General features: G+C 41.0%; 1 protein-coding gene across 1 annotated transcript in view; it reads right to left on the bottom strand.

Moving 5' to 3' along the window:
* LOC117399214 (potassium voltage-gated channel subfamily H member 2-like) overlaps window positions 1-17,860 on the bottom strand; it is a 161,610-nt gene that overhangs the window by 18,155 nt on the left and 125,595 nt on the right. The window contains exons 6-9 of the mRNA XM_033998262.3: window positions 6,619-7,044; window positions 4,393-4,792; window positions 1,808-2,007; window positions 1,118-1,370 (exon numbers count right to left, since the gene is read on the bottom strand). Coding sequence (XP_033854153.2) covers window positions 1,118-1,370; window positions 1,808-2,007; window positions 4,393-4,792; window positions 6,619-7,044 — 1,279 coding nt within the window. The remainder of the gene's footprint in view (window positions 1-1,117; window positions 1,371-1,807; window positions 2,008-4,392; window positions 4,793-6,618; window positions 7,045-17,860) is intronic.

Below are 17,860 nucleotides of genomic sequence, written 5' to 3'. Positions count from 1 at the left end.
ACCCCCAAAGTGCAAAGATATTTAGTTTGATTCCAAGTACCACATTAACAGTTGGTATTAAATTAATACAGCGCTCCCTCAATATTTTTCAATTTCATAATTCACACATTTTTTTGATCCCTGTTAGGTCATACTGACAGTAAATTGTACACATAAAATGTTTCTGATGCATAAGGATCTTCATTTTTTGTACAATACAGTAGGTCAGACAGAGAAATAAAGAGGAAGAACTGTACCTATAAATATAAATAGTTCTCTGTAATGTTGTTAAATCACCTGATTTTGTTCCCCCCAGGAAAATAGTTAATTGTATTTGGCACTTCTCTATAATCTTTGCTCCTGGTTATTGAACATTAGTTTTTACTGTAGGTTTTTAAAGAATGTAATATTCACTGCATCAGTAATCGAAGCAAAACATACCCAGTAAATCCATCAGCTTCATGCAAAATTTAGGGCAGAAAGCCAATACAGCAGTGGTTCAGACTGAAAACATTCACCTCACAGATTTGTCTTAAAATATTTACAATGCGCACTGGGACAGCAATTAATAATTAACCACTGTTAAAAAAAGGGCTAACGAAACAGTAAAACAACTACCTTGAAGACCGATACAGTCAAAACCCATTACACATGGCAAGGATCCACGTTGCCCCTCACTGAAAACATTCACATCACAGAATTGCCCTTATTAATGTTCAAAGTATTAATCAAAAAGGCAAGATGACAACGACTGAAAATGATTCAGATTTGACTTATTAAATATTTACAATGCAGACTGGGACACCAGATGTGGAAGCAATCAAAGCAACACTAAGCCCTAAGCAAGCACCTTATATTATTCCAAATGTTTGAACCTCAACAGGTTCTATATAAACAGATTAAGTACATTAATAACAGGGTTTCATATGTTTTTTATTTCGATGTAATGACTTGCTTGTTCTGCGACTTCCTCTAATCAAGTTGGGAGTGTACTTACTCTTACACTCTTTGAATTACAGACCTTTTGACACAGCAAAGAGTGTACGAGAAATACACCCGCAACTTCATTAGAGGGACCCGCCCAGCACTAATAAGCATACATGAAGACACCCCCCCGAGGAAGGCCAGCTCTCATTACCCAGAATGGCGACGACCACATCCCTGCGCAGGATCTCGATGGAGCCACGTGAGATGAAGTAGAGTGCGGAGAGCACGTCGCCCGCATGGACCAGTGTGTCGCCCGGGGGGGCGTGCGTGGTCTTGAACTTCATGGCCAGCGCTCGCAGGCAGCCCTTGGTGGCTCCCTTGAAGGCTTTGCAGTTCTGCAGCAGGCTGCGATTCAGGTGCAGACAGATATCTGCCTGGAGGCACTCCGGGAAACCCTTCAGCACCTGGGAGGGGAGAGATGGAGGGAGAGTTACACTGAGAGGTACACCTGCAAACATAGGGAGCTGCATCGGAAAACCCCTGTCATGCATGCACTCCGGGAAACCCTTCAGCACCTGGGAGGGGAGAGATGGAGGGGAAGTTACACTGGAAGGAACACCTTCCTGGAAGCACTCAGGGAAATCCTTATATAAGTCAATATGTCAGTTAATCCTGTCTTGTATATCAGTTAATATGTCCGGTCGATCCCGCCTCTTATATCAGTTAATATGTCCAGTTAACCCTGTCTCTTATATCACTTAATATGTACAGTTGACTATGTTTCTTATATCAGTTGATATGTAACTTATTATAAATATTTTTTTTTTATTTAAAAGAACACAATACATAGATAAAGTCGTTACCTTTATAGAGTTTTTGTCTTGTTTTATAATAAGCTCACCGCGTTCATATCGATGCCATTGGTGTAGGACCAGGCGTGCTGGAAGTACTCCTCCAGTCTCTGCCGCAGTGGGTTGGGGATCTGGTGGAAGCGTATGAACTCTCGAACCCGCAGCATCTGAGTGTGGTAGCGCGCCGTACCCGAGTACAGCCGCTGGATAATCGCAGAGACGTTCCCAAAGATACTGGCATACATCAGAGCTGCACAGAGAAAAGAGGGAGCAGGGTCGGAACAGGGCGAAGTGAAACAGGCTCGTCTGTGTGGTTTTGACATCATCTGATCTCGATGACAGGGGTTAGAATCCATAACAGCAAAGCATCACACTCTTCTCTCATCTCAACAACAGGGGGCAGAATCCTCCACCACTATTAAACACTCACTCAACAGTGCTACACTTGGTAATACTAAAATAAAATTGAAGGACATTCTCAAGAATACATTGAGAATGTTTTCATTAGATTGATTAAGTTTCTCTTCCTATTTCTAAAGGGGTCTGAATCCAGCAGCGTAACACACTATACTTTTACAGCTGTCGCTGCACTCATCACATTGTTTTCACAAAGCAACTAACTGGGTAACTAAAATGGGACTGGATTGCACACCATTTTGAAAAATGTTGAGGTAAAGCATTATGGTCAAAGCTCGACAAAGCTTTCTATTAGCATAATAAAAGCGTGTACTTAAAAAAACAGCAAACTTAACCTTATATATAACAAGTATGCCAGTAACATACACCCCGCCATGGCTGTAAGCTCATAATTACAGCTGTAAGTATGAAACAGTTGGCAAGCATGACACATATCAACAGTATGTGCATAACATTATAGAATAGGAAATAACAATGAAATGTTGAATCACAATTTCACGATCATTTCTCCAAATATATGCAACAATGTAAGTATGACATGAACGGACAGAGAGACACCTCCATCCATAGTTCTGATATTCTCATTAACTTGTGCTAAATCAATTTAATACCAACATTTCATCAGAATTCTATAAACGTTTCTCCAGATATATGGACAAATGGGAAGTGTACAGGAAATGTCATCAACAGTGGGGGATAATTATGGAAGCATCTTTATTATAAGTAGTTATACATTGTGTATTGTTTATTCACAAGCCTAAAAATATTATAATACACAGACACAGGCAGTTTGTCCAAGTAATTAGAAATGAAGACTGGAACCTTGCTTTCTAACTCATTTACTCTGTAGCAGAAAGTCCACAGAGAGGTGCAGGCACAGCAGCCTTTTCTCGTTTGTCACAATTTTTTTTTTATTAACAGTGTGCAGCCACTCGCTTCGTGCAGGGAATGAAGGGTTTTAATTAAGATAAATGGAGTATTAGGATTCTCCAAGACACCGGATACACCTCTTCAATATCACTCCCACCACTCGGCGCTTTAAAAATGGATTTCTCCACTCAGTGCCAGTTTCATTATATATAAAATGAAGGTTTGTTTTTTTTCTCCCCTTGACTGTGTTGTATTCTGTGACTATGTCATAATACAGAATCGAAATAATACAATAGCACTCCACAGTAAAGACAAGGAGGGAATAAATATGTTTACCGACAGTTCAAATATTAGTCAGTAGAAGTTTTCCATATAATTATCGAAAATTAGGTGTGTGGGAGGGGGGGGGGGGGGGGGCAATCAGTGAACATAGGTGCAGGCGTTATGGAATGTTTTTAAGGCTCTACTTAGCTGTCAATCAATCTTCTCTGTCACCTTAGTAGCAGCAAGCAACCTATCCAGGTCCAGTGTAATCTACCTGTTGACATCCGTTATTATACTTCATTGTACTCTGTAATGGACTGTCATTTTAAATCCCTGCAATAAGGACGGCAGGCACACCTCACTTCATCTCACTGGGGTTTTAGTGTCGGGTGGATGATGAGCTGTGTTGTACCTGTATGTACGATCAATTTCTAATAAAAAATAGTTGGCTCTAGTAATTGCAGCTGCTGGGTCGGAGTGGACTGTGCACAAAACGCTTTGTGTGGGGAAGTGAGTTTGCAATCTTTATCCGATGTTGAAATCTGGAAAGGTAGGAAAGCTAATGATTGAATCACAATGGTGTCTTGCCTTTAAATTGCCAAAATTACAAAGTTCCGCCCAATGGGGAGGTTTCTTCCCATCCTGATGTTATATAAGTAACTTGCAGCTGGGAGGTCTCTCCCTCTCCTCTCTCCTGTTATGTTAGGCATAAGCCTGCATATCCATTCTAATGTTAGCACCTGTCCCATGGGGCCTGTCTGCATTCTAGACTGAATACAGACCGCAGTATAGACTGTTGAAATATACTGGACTGTATACCTGTACTGGACTGCATACTGTACCTGCCAATGCCCTAATTCTGCCTGCCTGCTAATAAAGCTGCGCTTTGGGTTCAGCGAGCTGATTGTAAGGCCGGTCCTTATTGTAAGTTCCAGTCTGATAAGAATTGTGAAGTTCTCCTGGTCCAGGCTACAGACATCTTCACAACTTAATAGTTTAAAAAAAAAATGTAATAAATGTACACTAGCATTTTATTAAACAATGAACACAGGAGGAGGATGGGAGAGGATGGTGTCTCACTTACAGCCGATGAGCATGACGCAGATGGAGAAGATCTTCTCGGAGTTGGTGTTGGGGGAGACGTTCCCGAAGCCCACGCTGGTCAGGCTGCTGAACGTGAAGTAAAGCGCCGTCACGTATTTATCCTTGATGGAAGGGCCAGAAGAGGGGTCGCTCTCGTTGTAGCGTTTGCCAATCTGGTCTCCCAGAGAGTATAGCCAGCCTATCCGTGGGCTGAGGTACTGGCGCTCCACATTGCCAATGGCGTACCAGATGCAGGCGAGCCAGTGCGCGATGAGGGCGAAGGTGCACATGAGCAGGAAGAGCACCGCCGCGCCGTACTCGGAGTAGCGGTCCAGCTTTCGCGCCACACGCACCAATCGCAGTAGTCGGGCTGTCTTCAGGAGGCCAATCAGAGTGGTGGTCTGGGAAGGTGAAAGGAGACAGGACAATTCACATCTGTAAGGTAATCCACACAGTTCACCCTGGTGCTATGTAAAGACTGTCTAATTTGACTAGTGCTCATAGCGTTATCAAAGACTAAACTTCTGTGAAAAGGCTCAGAAAATTGTATAATAAAGTATAAATAGACTTGCTCCTTTTCAGCGTTTGTTTTTCAGGTGCTCACAAATTACAGTAATAGATCCCTCACATTTTAGAGCAACGTATTTGGCTGGGGTTCTTATTTGGAACATTGTGAAACCTGTTGAATGTACAACAGGTTTCACCACTTTCAGTTTATGAGTGGTTTCTGACCAGCTGAGCTGAAGACATATCATGATTGAGTGGGGCGGGGATACTGGTATCCAAAGTCAACAATAGGAAAGCATTGGGTATGATTGACACCCGTTTCATTTGGTGTGATTTTCCTCAGCTTGGATATCTCTGCATGGCCGCATCTGATCAGCTGCTAGTCAGAAGCAAAGAATACATTGAAAATGATGACATTGAGTAGCACAGCCCCTGCAGTCCATTGCACAATTAGGTGAGTGATTTTTAAGGTGTTTTGTGAGCCCCTGAAAAATAAACATTGAAAAGGAGAAAGCTTAAGTATAAGACACTAATAAAGGGAATGAATGGAATTCACTGAGGATACATGTCATTATTGCTGAAGTTTTGCTGTGGCAAATTTAAAAAGAGATCACCTGTTGCAAACGCATCCCGGTGGGTCTATTCTAGTGGAATTTGTTGTTGTAATTCTTAAACATATAGAGCAGCAGGGATACACTAAGCCAGGGCCACAAAAATGCATCAGGGTGAGTCAACGTAAAGGATTTCCTGAGGTGAAGACCTTTAGATGTGAGGCTCTTGAATCGTAAGCATTAAACAAATCTTTGATGTACAGATACATCAGTGTAGCCTTGAAGGGACTGAATAAATCTGCGAAGCTCAGGTACATTTTTATAGTGCTGGCGTGATTGTATAATCCCATGGAGTAAGAGATATATCATTTAAGCGCCATAGGGATGATTGATGATGTACAAGGATCTGAGTGTAGCGCTGTGGAGATTGTGTGTGATGAACAGATACGTCAGCACAGGGTGGAATGATTGAGTAAGTCAGCAGTGGACAGATGTGTCACACGGCTGGGGTGATTGAATAAGCCTATGATGCAGTTATTCGGGTACAGTCCACATCCTCCCCTCTCTCTCTCCTTCTAGCCCTTTTTCCATTTGCATATCCCTCTCCACCCCTCTCTCCTTCTCACTCCCCCACCCCCGTCTCACCTTCTCCCACTCTCCCCCTATATCTTCCTCCCTCCCTCCCCTCTCCATCTTTCAGTGGGTAATGTAAAACTTCAGCAACTCGGACACAAAGCAATAGAATGAACTGCAGCCTCCTAAATTACAAAAAAGAGTGATAGGGTTGCTTACAAAACTCGAACATTATTGAAGGTGCTATTAGCAGACACCTGAGCCAGCCTGTCAGAGAAGGAATGACAGGGCATGAGAGATCAACTTTATAAAAAATAAAGTAAAAGTGTCAAAAGAAGGAGCAAGTGCTAAGGCAACAAAGTCATACAGATTTGTTTTTCTTTGCCGTGTAAAAGGAAAATAAGTTTAATTAAAATAATTATTGTTTTTTTAATCAGATACGATTTTTAGATTACAATCTATCAAGCTAAACAAGTGGTATGATTTGCCAGGAGATATGTGAAGGGATGTCAGACAGGGAAGAAGTGAACAATCAAACGACACTGAAGCAGCTCAAGTAGAGCCCGTCCATTGCTCAGCGTAAGGCAGCCTCTGACCTCTTCAGATCCGGAGCGGAAGATGAGGAGGTCGAAGGGGATGGCCGCCACCATGTCGATGAGGAACCAGCCCTTGAAGTAGTGCACCGCGATGCGGCCGGGCTGGCTCACCACCTCGTCGTTGGAGTTCACGTAGGTGGTGCGGAAGTTGATGAGGATGTCGATGATGAACATGATGTCCACAATGAGGTCCACCACGTTGAGCGGGTTGCAGGAGTAGCCGCAGTCCCGGCGATTCACCTCCTCCCGGTCGTTGAGCAGGAATGCCGCTGAGTAGGGCGTGAAGATGGCTGTGTAGATCACCAGCAGCAGGATCAGCCAGTCCCACACTGCCTTGAAGGGGCTGTAGTGCAGGATCGTCCACTTGTGGATCCGGGGAGCCTGCAGCTTGTACTCGGGAAGAACATCGGCACCCAGTGACAAAACCTGATAGAGAGGACAAGAAGAGACACGTGCTATGGGTTAATATTCTCCTGGAGAAACGAGAACATAACAAAATCTATGCTCCCCTGGTTCCTCCCTTATAAAAGTGTACCACTGTATTTATTGCAGTTTTACTATGCTTTTCCCATAATTATACTATATATGCAGCACAGTTTACCTTGGTTTGACATGTTTATTAATATGCTTTACTATACCTCACTATTCTTGACAATGCTTACCTATGCTTTACCATGCTTTCACTATGCTTAAATTTCACTTATGTTTTTACTATAGTAAAGATTTATAAGGGCTAGTAGCTGCTTGATCTCAAAACTTTGTCAATTTGTGACTTAAAGGATCCCAATGATTCAGCATCCACAATGTGGCTAGGTAACCTATGCCATACCCCTCCAATTGTCTTATATTATTGATTAATATCAAGAGACATTATTAACATAACACCATGGGGCTGGATTCGCAGAGCTCAAAACTCATCACATTAACAGTGAGGGAACAATTTAACGTTGAATTGCACATGTTCAATTTGAAAGATTGACACTTTGTTGGTTCTCAATGAAGTGTCCTGCAGAGCTCCATTCAGGCAGCTATCCATTAACACACAGCATTAGGTTACTTTATAAAAGATGAACCTTATTAAACACAATCAGCTTTAAGAGGATACAATTTTACAAGCACATTTTACAAGAATCCCTTGAATTATTGCGCTGGCATCAGTTCACCCCCAGATTCCTGGAGCTCTCTTGAGGGTTTCTCATTAAAAATCGTTTTCAGAAGCTTTAAAAGGCTTGAAAGCCTTTTAAAACACGTTTGTCTTTATTTATGAAACTCTATGCAGTGAATCTATTCTGTAATGAGGTTTCAAAATAAATGATTGTGTAGATTTTTTAAACACATTGCCGCAGCCAACCCTTCATGGATTGCCCTGAAGAATCCAGAGAAGTCCCTTGTTACTCTGCAGACCGCCCTGATGAAGCACCCAGGAGACGAGGAGTTGCATAGTGCTCAGGTGCAATAGAGCCAGACCCCTCTTAAAACAACATGCATCATGTAAGGGTCCCGAAAGCTTGGTCATGGAAAAGATAATGAGTATTAAGGGACAACCTCTGCTCCAGTGAAAAGCTTCCAGAAATGAGAGATACTGACTATGTAATAAAACTAGAAACTATGTAGGTGTATTTTTTTATTATTATTTTTTTATTTGGAATCTCCAATTATTTTTTTATTTTCTCCCCAATTTGCTAAGGCCAATTATTGTTTATTTCAACCTGGCGCTGACTCAGGAGGGACCAAGACGGGCACACGTGTCCTCTGAAGCATGTGCCGTCAGCCGTCCTCTTCATTTCACTCTGCAGGCCCGCCATGCAGCCACCTCAGAGCTACAGCGTCGAAGGACCACACATCTCTGGGCAACTTACAGACAGGCTCGCAGGCGCCTGGCCAGTCTACAGGGGTCGCTGGTGTGCAGTGAGCCGAGAACACTCTTACCAATCTAAGCTGCCCCAGATGGTGCTCGGCCAATTGTGTGCCGCCCCCCTGGGAACTCATGTCCACAGTCGGCAGTGGAATAGCCTGGACTCGAACCGGAGCCTTTACTGGATGCGCCACTCAGGAGCCCCCAGGTGTATTAAGACATTTAACACTTAGGGTTACTAAGATGGGCAGGTAGCAGCGCAAACATACTGCAATTTGCATTTCTGTTGCAACAATTTGCAAAGTATACATTTTGTCGTATGTACTGAGAGAAAATATGTTAATAAAGAGAGCTGCACTATACTGATTTAAATATTTGTTATATCATCTTAGCGAGATCTCTAGCATTGCAAAAGTTGTGCAACATTTTTTCGAATAAATAATGATAGGCGTTAATCCCATCAGAGTCTATAGTGGGGCCCCCACCTTCACCCACAAATAAAAAATGTGTTTCTATCAAAAAGCTTTTCAGAATCATACAGTAGGTCTCGCTAAACCGGATATGTTTGTCCAACATAAGCAGGTGTTAGGTTTAAAAAAATACAATAAAATCGCACACACATACATTTATAGTACTCAATGTACTTTAAATGTATAAATCATTGCGATGAAATAACACTAATGTGTTTTGGGTAGGCTACATATTACATTATGAAGAAAATATAAATCTGTACAGTACGCCTAAATACAGTATACAGTACATTAGTAAAATCAAATGAATACCTAGCGCTCTTTTTACTTTAGCCTGTAAGCTACCAGTAACACAAAATAAATCATGCTTATTTTATAACCAAAGCATCAAAGATTATTTTAAATTGAAACGATGTCTAGAGCACCAGACCTGCTCAACACATACAGCCACATCAACTGGTTAATACCCCTCTCTCTTTGATGAGGTAGACATAACTACAATAGTACAGAGCCTGGTATTGTCAACGGACTCTGAACTGGACACAGAGAAACAACATGTCCGCAGAGCTTTAATCGATACCAGAGTTGTATTCCCTATAGCAGTACCAATCTTAAAAGGTGGAAATAAGACCCACTGCACAGCAGTTCGATCAATTCCTGGAGTTTACTACAACACACCTGAGCTTATTACCTATACACTGTGGCTAATCAAGCTTGTAGTAAAACCTGGAATTGGTGAAACTGCTGTGTAATAGGAGTCTTATTTCCATCCCTGAGTGGAGATGGGAACCAGTACACCTCTCAAGATGTCTGGGTGTCTGGGTCTAATGTAGTTCTTTGTGGAAGATAAATGGTTTCAGAGGTATATGATACATCTGTCTGTGTGGCTGCTTGTATCCTCTGGGAAACACAGTAAGAATTGCCATCATGGGCAGCAGTGTTAAAAGCTCATTATTTCCCCTTTTAGCAAACAGTGCTAGCAGCAACAATGGCTGTAATAAAATACATAAAAGATAATCTACAGGTCTTTGTAATAAACAATGTGAAGCTATGTGACATTCGCCACATCTGATAGAGCCAAGAGATACAGCATCTATTAAAGTCTACACCATTTAAAAATCTAATAATTACCCAGCTGAGATACAGTTCATCTTAGTTTTCTGCAGCGACCACAGCAAACACATGCATGATCCCCTGCTTAACTACAGCAAACCCTGCCCTACCGACTCACTTTCTTACAATAAATGGACAGCAGTCAATCTTTCTTCACTTACTCAGAGAGAGTAAACTCAAATAGCAAACAAACTGGAATAATTTACCAAGAGAAGAGGTGCAGAGAAAGGCACAGTGTGCAAGCATCTGTTTAACGTATCGTGTAATGCAAATTTAAACAGGTATAAGCTCTTGCACTATTGGTTGCTTGATCTGATTTTCAGAATGAGATTTTGTTGGATACAAGATCCAACGCAACCTATATTTGCTCAGTAATGGCCTCATTCATCAGAGTTAAAAGTGAAAACACCTGGCACTATAACTCATTACCTGTGGAGTGGACCTTGGTGCTGTGCAAAGACCTGTGCAGGAGCCCTGAAGACTGAAGTATTCATTTTAACATATCTAGAGCTATTGCTCTCCCCAAAACAAATTTCTCAGCTTTACAGCTCTGTCACTTTGCACCTGAAAGCACTAAAACACACCATTATATGATACCCATCACTGTCACCCTAAACATTGATATTGAGGAATACAGTAGTTGAAACAGTTCTTTCTCTGCTCAATTATTCAAACAATTGTTTAGTCCTGTACCTGCCATGTTTGACCTTGACAGAACCATTTCACTTATGATTTTTATCAGTGCAATTACACCCACGCTCTAAAAAAGATGCTTCTCTTGTATATCACAATGGGGCATAGGTTAATCGAATCAACACCATATCTTCCTAAAGTTTCTTCTAGTTTAAAAGTGGATCTCATTATACTATTTATCATTGCTGGGAGTTCTATGCACTGCAAAGTGCATAGAACTCCCAGCCATAAGCAGGTGTTTTATAGAACACTCAAAAGTGTTGAATTCCGGGGTAATTTGAGCTGTGTGCTGCTGTGTTTAAAAGGCCATTTGGAGGATGATAATTCAGAATGTTAGCGTGTCAGTACAGATCTAAATCAGCCGTGTGTAAAGGTTAACACCGCTGCATTTACATAGCAAACGCAGTTTTGTCTTCTTGGCAACAGGACTCTCTACTGAGCAAAACAAACACATTATTTTGAGGATCATTAATGCACAACTGATAATGTTAATATCTTAACGAGCAGTGCTTTTTGCGATTATTTCTTTTGTTTGCGTGGGAATTTAAAAGGAAATCTGTGTTAATTGTCATAATTTATCATGAGTTAATTTGCACTTGGAAAAGGAGGGTTTTAATTAACGAAACAGTATATAACTCACGTTGAAACAGACCACTGCTGACGATACAGAGAGACAGAGAGAGAGAGTGTACAGGACCAGTTAATTTCTTACAGCCAACTTAGATAATTCAATATTTGTAGTTATGAAAATATTTAGCCTTTTCTATACTTGTGATATGAAGGAGATTTATTCACTTGTTTTAACCATGTGTAACCTTACGGAACGTTTGTTGTATTGTTAAAATGATATACCTCTTGAAGACCCCAGAGATGTACCCTACTTAGCTTAATCCAGATAGTTGTCATGCTGATGCACTGGGGAGACCGCACTGTGGTTGATCCTTATATACCCTTTAACGGATTGATTTAATTAACACATGCTGTTTGAAAATCACTTCTACTAAAGCTCTCGTTACTATACCACAGTAACACTGTAACACTGGTTTCTGAAAATTCTGCCCAATAGGTCTGATTTTGAGGAAACCTGGTAAAATGCAAATGTAAGGGCAAAGGGCGCTGTTCCCTTCATGTTGTGATTTCAAAGGGAGTTTGAGCTGGGTGCTGGCGGAATTCCGTTAGCACTGACCAGTGAAGAAAAAGAGGGAGTCAGAAGCTGCTAACAAATCAGGAGCAACTGACATGCCCTTTAAGAAAACAACAGCCCCAGCGTTTGCCTTTGTTGTGATTTTAGTGAACAAAAGGCTGTTCTTTAGTGCCATAGAGCACCATTTGTTAATGAAGCATTTAGATATTTACATTCATTGAACAAGTTTGAGACGCAGCCCCGTCTGTGCCGTTACCAAAATCCCTCAAAGCTAACGTGCAAATGAGGCCACACCCCAAAAGTCATGCTGAGCACTGACACTAACACAGACGGAAAAGGACGGGGCAAAGCATGACACCAAAATCACATTACAGGGCAAAGGCAGTATTCTCCCATTTGTGCAGTGTATTTTCATCAACACCAGGGGTACTTGCATTAGAGGTTTTCCCCGTCATCACAATTGGGCCCGTAATGTACACCCCATTCAAAATGTAAGCTTATTTGACCTCAACTCAAGAACAGCTCTCCAGCTCTAGTTGCCCGCTTGTCTTTCACCAGACATGTAAAATGTCTGTATAATTGTAAGAGCTCATCGGCGCCATCTAGTGAACAGGTCCTGTGTACAGGTACTGAGAAAATGATCTGGATGCAGCAAAGAACAATAAAAACAAGCAGTAATACAACAGCAATGCACATTATAGTGTAAAGGTTGAGCAAGCTGTACAGAAACAGGTCAATTCGAAATTATTAAAATCACCACAAACTTGACTAAATAATATGAATATGGAGAACACAACATTGCCTTTGGGAATGCCCCCAAATGTACAGCAGTGGACTGTCAACCACACATAACATTAATACATTAATGCAGGCCTGAATACCACTAATGAATATCAAGCTTGAGATAATAATTGCTAAATGGCACAGCTGACAGCAGCTTCACATGGCATGCTGTAATGTTAAGTGTCATTTTCAAACATAATCCTCCTGAAAGAATTTCTCCAAAGGGTTCCATTAGATTACACCGTGTAACAAATTTTTTTTTTTTTTTTGGTTCCTGGGTAGTAAGTGTTATTTCCTAATTGCTTATGCCTCAAAAGTATAGAAAATGGCTATTATTCCCCACAAACTTTGCTTTTGTGATCAGGACAGTGATATTTTGAAATGTACCTATTTCCAATGAGAAAACAGGCGAATTTGTGTCTTTTCGTTCACATAAAGTCAGAAAAAAACAACATATGAATCCAAATTAACATGTATTTATACTAAAGTAATACAAAAATGACTACAAAAGATTTAGAAGTGAGTAGTTTTTCGAGATTTACAATTATACTGTAAATCACTTTCACGAATCAGCCCCCAAATGTAGTCTCCCATCATGTTCTCGTTATACTGTCCTTGGTAGCGGCGTTCAAAGTCCAGTATATCCTGGTGGAAGCGCTCGCCTTGCTCCTCCGAGTACGCTCCCATGTTCTCCTTGAATTTGTCAAGATGAGCATCAAGGATATGGACTTTGAGGGACATCCTACAGCCCATTGTGCCGTAGTTCTTCACCAGAGTCTCAACCAACTCCACATAGTTTTCGGCCTTGTGATTGCCCAGGAAGCCCCGAACCACTGCGACAAAGCTGTTCCAAGCCGCTTTCTCCTTACTAGTGAGCTTCTTGGGGAATTCATTGCACTCCAGGATCTTCTTTATCTGTGGTCCGACGAAGACACTGGCTTTGACCTTTGCCTCAGACAGCTTAGGGAAGAAGTCTTGAAGTTACTTGAAGGCTGCCGACTCCTTATCTAGAGCTCTGACAAATTGTTTCATAAGGCCCAATTTGATGTGCAGTGGTGGCATCAGCACCTTCCGGGGGTCCCAGCCGTACTCATCATACTTCAAGGCGTCCAGCAAGGTCTTGATGCTGTTGTAATCCTCTTTGAGGTGCACCGAGTGAGCCAGGGGAAGAGACGGGTACTTGTTACCATTATGGATCAGCACGGCTTTGAGGCTCCTGGATGCGCTGTCAATGAAGGACAGTATAACAAGAACATGATGGGAGACTACATTTGGGGGCTGATTCGTGAAAGTGATTTACAGTATAATCGTAAATCTCGAAAAACTACTCACTTCTAAATCTTTTGTAGTCATTTTTGTATTACTTTAGTATAAATACATGTTAATTTGGATTCATATGTTGTTTTTTTCTGACTTTATGTGAACGAAAAGACACAAATTCACCCGTTTTCTCATTGGAAATAGGTAAATTTCAAAATATCACTGTCCTGGTCACAAAAGCAAAGTTTGTGGGGAATAATAGCCATTTTCTATACTTTTGAGGCATAAGCAATTAGGAAATAACACTTACTACCCAGGAACAAAAATTGTGTTACATAGTGTTATTTAAACTAATTTTAAATATTTTTTTTTGTAATGTGAGGAAAACAAAAACACCCAAGGTGAATGCTGGAGCTCCTAATTTAACTAACTGAGTTATTTACAGTATTGTAATAGCAGCATTTTGTTTTCTTTTCAGAACAGGTGCTAACTTGGTATGGTGGTAAATACTTCGTTAATATGGCCCAAGCCCTTATAAAAGTTTACCACTGTAAAAGCATTGCAAAATATAACTAAGCATATTAAAAATATATAGTAAAACACAGTAAACGATGGTTAATATATAGTATAACTAGGTTTGCTACTATTCGATTTTAATTTTTTCGCCAAATTAATATGATTAATATTGTGGTGTTGTCAAGAAGGATGCAAGGCAAGGTTTCAAGGCTAAACTTTTTATTTGTTTTAGCTTCAATTATTGCTTAACAAAGCTGCTGTCAGCAACAGCTCACGCTTCTACTAGTTGGCTCTTTCTTCTCTTTAGCTCCTTTTCTCTCCAGCTCTTTCTCTTTAGCTCCTTCATTCTGTTCTCCTTCTTTCAGTCTGACCCTGGTCCCAGGCCGGAAAGTCACAGGCTGGCAGTTGTGGGGAAATTCTCCAGCCCAGGGATCCATAGAACCTTCTAAAAGGGAGGGGTCAGGGCCCCAGCCTGACTGCGGGTAACCTCGCTTGGTGGAAAAGTACAGGCTGGGTTCTCCCGTTCACTCCGGCGCACTGACCAGGCCCCCGATCCGTGGGGTGCCCACTTCTCAAATAAACCGTAGAAAATGCAGCATATAAAAGTGTATTACACAGACATTTATAGCATACATTTACAAGTAAAAACAATATGCACAGAACAAAACATTACATAGTTGAACAGAACTAACTTGCACTTATTATTTGGAGTCTGAGCCCCCTCTCCTGCTTCAGCACAGCAGGATCCAGAGTCACTGGAAGGGAAGGCAGATGGCCCCCCTTTCATCCTGCCGTGATCCTGAAAACATCACTTGCCAAAAGAGACGACTGGACACGTGAACAGTAATACAGTACATACTTTTAAATTTGGTATGTATTGTAGCAGTATGTAAAATTCCCCATTAACAACCCAACAGCAAAATTTTATCAAAATATTACCCATGCGTAGTAACTGTCACCATATACCTATAGCAAAAGCTTACCTGCACCTTAACCCGCTTCATGCTAATTTCAAAGTAGGCGCTTTGAATGACAGGCGCTGTAGTTGGCAAATGAAAGTACACAGTCGGTGCAGATCGTGATGACTGGCAGTCATTTAAATGAATGAGAGCATTCTATTGTAGCTTCAGTCAACGAGATCTGTCAGAACTGGGTGAAATGACAGTGACAGTGAAACTACAGTACTAACAGACCACTGAGATGACTGACAGCGACCGCTGGCCATTCAGAGCGGAACGGAGACGGGACAGACAGTAAGTATAAAAACTATACTAGAGATGATTTCTAAATGATTATTTTTGGTAAGAAAATAAAAAACAGGGAGTGGTTTTACCGACATTTATCCTATATAAATTTATTTCAGGCGAACTCAAATTTTGGGGGAATTTGACGCTTACAAGCTTTCCGATTAATATCGAAAAGTAGCAAGCCTAAGTATAACCATGGGAAAACTGCAAAATAACTGTACAGATTTACTGTGGAAACCTTTATAAGGGAAGTCTCTTAAGAAAGACTTTGAAGCTGTCTTGCCATCTCAAATGGAACCATGATGACTAAATACTAGGCAATGGATTATAAAAGTCCATTAAACATGTTCTGGAAATCACAGAAAACGCAGTGAGGAGGCTGGAGATTTTCACAGGCCATCCTGCCCAACAGAATGAACACCTCCTCCATCTCCACGGGAACGTGACGAACACACAGCGAAAGCGACTGACTGTTCAAGTGCTTTATCTGCCTTTCACAGGTTTGAAGGAAACTGCAGGAAGAGAACTCCAGGTCTGTGAGGTAGCGAGGCCAAGACCATTCACACATTTCACTGCTGTGGATGTCACCTCTGTTAGGCACTGCAGTGGCTTCGCAACCATCCTGTGGATTAAGCATTCCTGTGCTGTGATGATGAGTTTGACAAACAGGGTCTGAGAGACCCACAACACAGGTTAGTCAGGGCTCCCTTTATTATATTGCACTATAAATTCCTGTTTATCAAACCACAGTCAGGAAGCAGGACAACAAAGACTTCACTATCATTCAAAGCCCTTCTTGTAAATCTCACTGTGGAATAAAGCAACATGCTTTTCATCTCAGAATCAGTAAAAGCAGTCCATCACAAAACACTATACAGCCAACTCTTCCTCTTTTGAGATCCGGGTCATGGCACCAGTGTAACAGGGGTACTAATTGGTAACCAACCATGCCGCAAGCAAGCAATCATTTTAAAGACTGTTGAAAAAGAGACAGGCATTTATCTAAATTTGTGGTTATAGCACTTTTAACCACACAGGGTTAAGAATCCGTTACAGCAATGCATTAAACAACATTGCCCGCTACAGCAGCACAACTACAAAATCGTTTCTTATGATAAAAAGGTATCTAGTGCTGTAATACTGATGTCAGTTTTATGATCAAAGGCATAACTCATTAAGCACCTAGTGGCTTTGTTTTCAACACAGTGATGATATTTTATTAAATTAAGCCTCATCTTTCAAACTGAAATGTTGTTTTGAACATTATTCTTCTGGTACGTGGTCTTTTGATTTATTTCATGTGAAGACGTGCTGTACAGTGTGGTTCTCTGAGCTTGCAGGGCTATCTTTGGAAGCTATTAGGAGATGGCTCAAGGGACAGCTCTCCTTTCATTTTAGTGACTTTTCAAAATGTTTACCTTGGGGTAATATCTTAATAGCATAACAAAAACAGTCATGCACATTATTCTAAACTTCTCAGAAGGAAGAAAACAGCAGAAGCACAGTTTTAAGGCCAGTATGTGTGTCTGCACTGTGCCATTTAGATGCAATCTGAATGATCAGTGAAGGAAAAGCATGGAAAATGTTGCGCAGAGAAATTACATTTTTCTAAATGCCTGAAGTTCTTGTAGCATTATTGGATACATTTGCATAATGATAAAAACTGTTCAGCAATGTTATGAAATCACTCAATTTTTCACATTCCTAATTGGTCAGTTTCTATTAATGCACTGGCCTGGGCCATCACTTTGCAGCCCCTACTGTACTATACATTGAGCTCATTTTAAAAGTTAAAAGTAATGACTTGATATTGGGACCATTTAAGAAGTCCTTTACAGTTACTGGAATTATTTATGGTCGAATGAGTATCATCACTGCCCAGTGAAACAAACTCACTAAGAAGCTAAGATATTTCAGCACAAAATAACTTGCAAATAAGTAATTCTCACTGAATAAACACCCTTTTCAAAACAAAACTCTTAGATGAGTTTAATCATCTACATGTAAACTCTTTTTTCAGGAAACATCAGTTTGTTTGAATCATGTCCACCCCAGAAGAAAAAACAAAACAACAAGAAAGCTGCATGCTCACAGTAAGAGCTGAGCGCATTGTGACCAGTGCACTCTGACTGTGCTGTGTTATATAAAATCAGGCATGACA

Source organism: Acipenser ruthenus, chromosome 4 (genome assembly GCF_902713425.1).
Source record: "Acipenser ruthenus chromosome 4, fAciRut3.2 maternal haplotype, whole genome shotgun sequence".
Lineage (NCBI taxonomy): Eukaryota > Metazoa > Chordata > Actinopteri > Acipenseriformes > Acipenseridae > Acipenser > Acipenser ruthenus.
Note: the sequence above shows the minus strand (reverse complement) of the source record. Positions and strands in the feature narration are given on the sequence as shown.